This window comes from Parus major, unplaced genomic scaffold (genome assembly GCF_001522545.3).
Source record: "Parus major isolate Abel unplaced genomic scaffold, Parus_major1.1 Scaffold360, whole genome shotgun sequence".
Taxonomy (NCBI): Eukaryota; Metazoa; Chordata; class Aves; order Passeriformes; family Paridae; genus Parus; species Parus major.
In genome coordinates, this window is record NW_015379291.1 from 20,162 (window position 1) to 20,817 (window position 656).

The 656-nt window shown below is 71.6% G+C and overlaps 1 protein-coding gene across 1 annotated transcript in view; it reads left to right on the forward strand.

Annotated features, from left to right (window-relative positions):
* LOC107198894 (histone deacetylase 7-like) overlaps nt 1-656 on the forward strand; it is a 26,831-nt gene that overhangs the window by 16,498 nt on the left and 9,677 nt on the right. Inside the window, exon 6 of the mRNA XM_033511581.1 lies at nt 104-427. Coding sequence (XP_033367472.1) covers nt 104-427 — 324 coding nt within the window. The remainder of the gene's footprint in view (nt 1-103; nt 428-656) is intronic.

The window sequence follows — 656 nt, forward strand, 5'->3', positions numbered from 1 at the left end:
AAGGTGAGACCCTGCCCGGGTAAAGGGGGAGGCACCGGGGGGTGACCGTGGCACCGGGGGGTGACCTCGCGGCTCCCGGGTGACCCAGCCGAGGTGACAGCAGACCCCCAGAGGGCACGGCTCAGCTTCCCGGCTCCCTCCCGAGATGTGCCGTCCCCTCCTCGCCCCCCGGGCTGGCCCGTGTCACCTCCCCCTGGCACTGTCCCCTTGGCTGCAGCGCATGGCCAAGTCCAGCGAGAAGCCCCGGCTGCGGCAGATCCCGTCCTCGGAGGACATGGAGGCCGAGGGGACGCTCCCGGAGGCCGCGGCCGAGGGCGGGGACCCCGGCAGGGCACGGCTGGAGCCCCCCCGGCCCGGCAGCAGCGGGAAGGAGCCCGAGAGGACGCAGAAGATGGGGCAGCCCCAGGAGGAGCTGGTCCTGCAGCAGGTACGGGACGGAAGGGCAGAGGTGGGGACACGGGGACAGCGTCTGGAGCTGGCAGGGACAGGGACAGAGCTGCGGCCACCCCTGGTGTCAGCACAGCCGGGCTTTGTCCCCGAATTGCCGGCTCTGTCCCATCGCTGCTGTCACTGCGGGGCTGAGCCGGCAGAGAGCAGCAGATGCTGGGACAGTCCTGCCTGTCGTGTCCTGCCTTGTCCTGCTGTGTCCCCCTGTC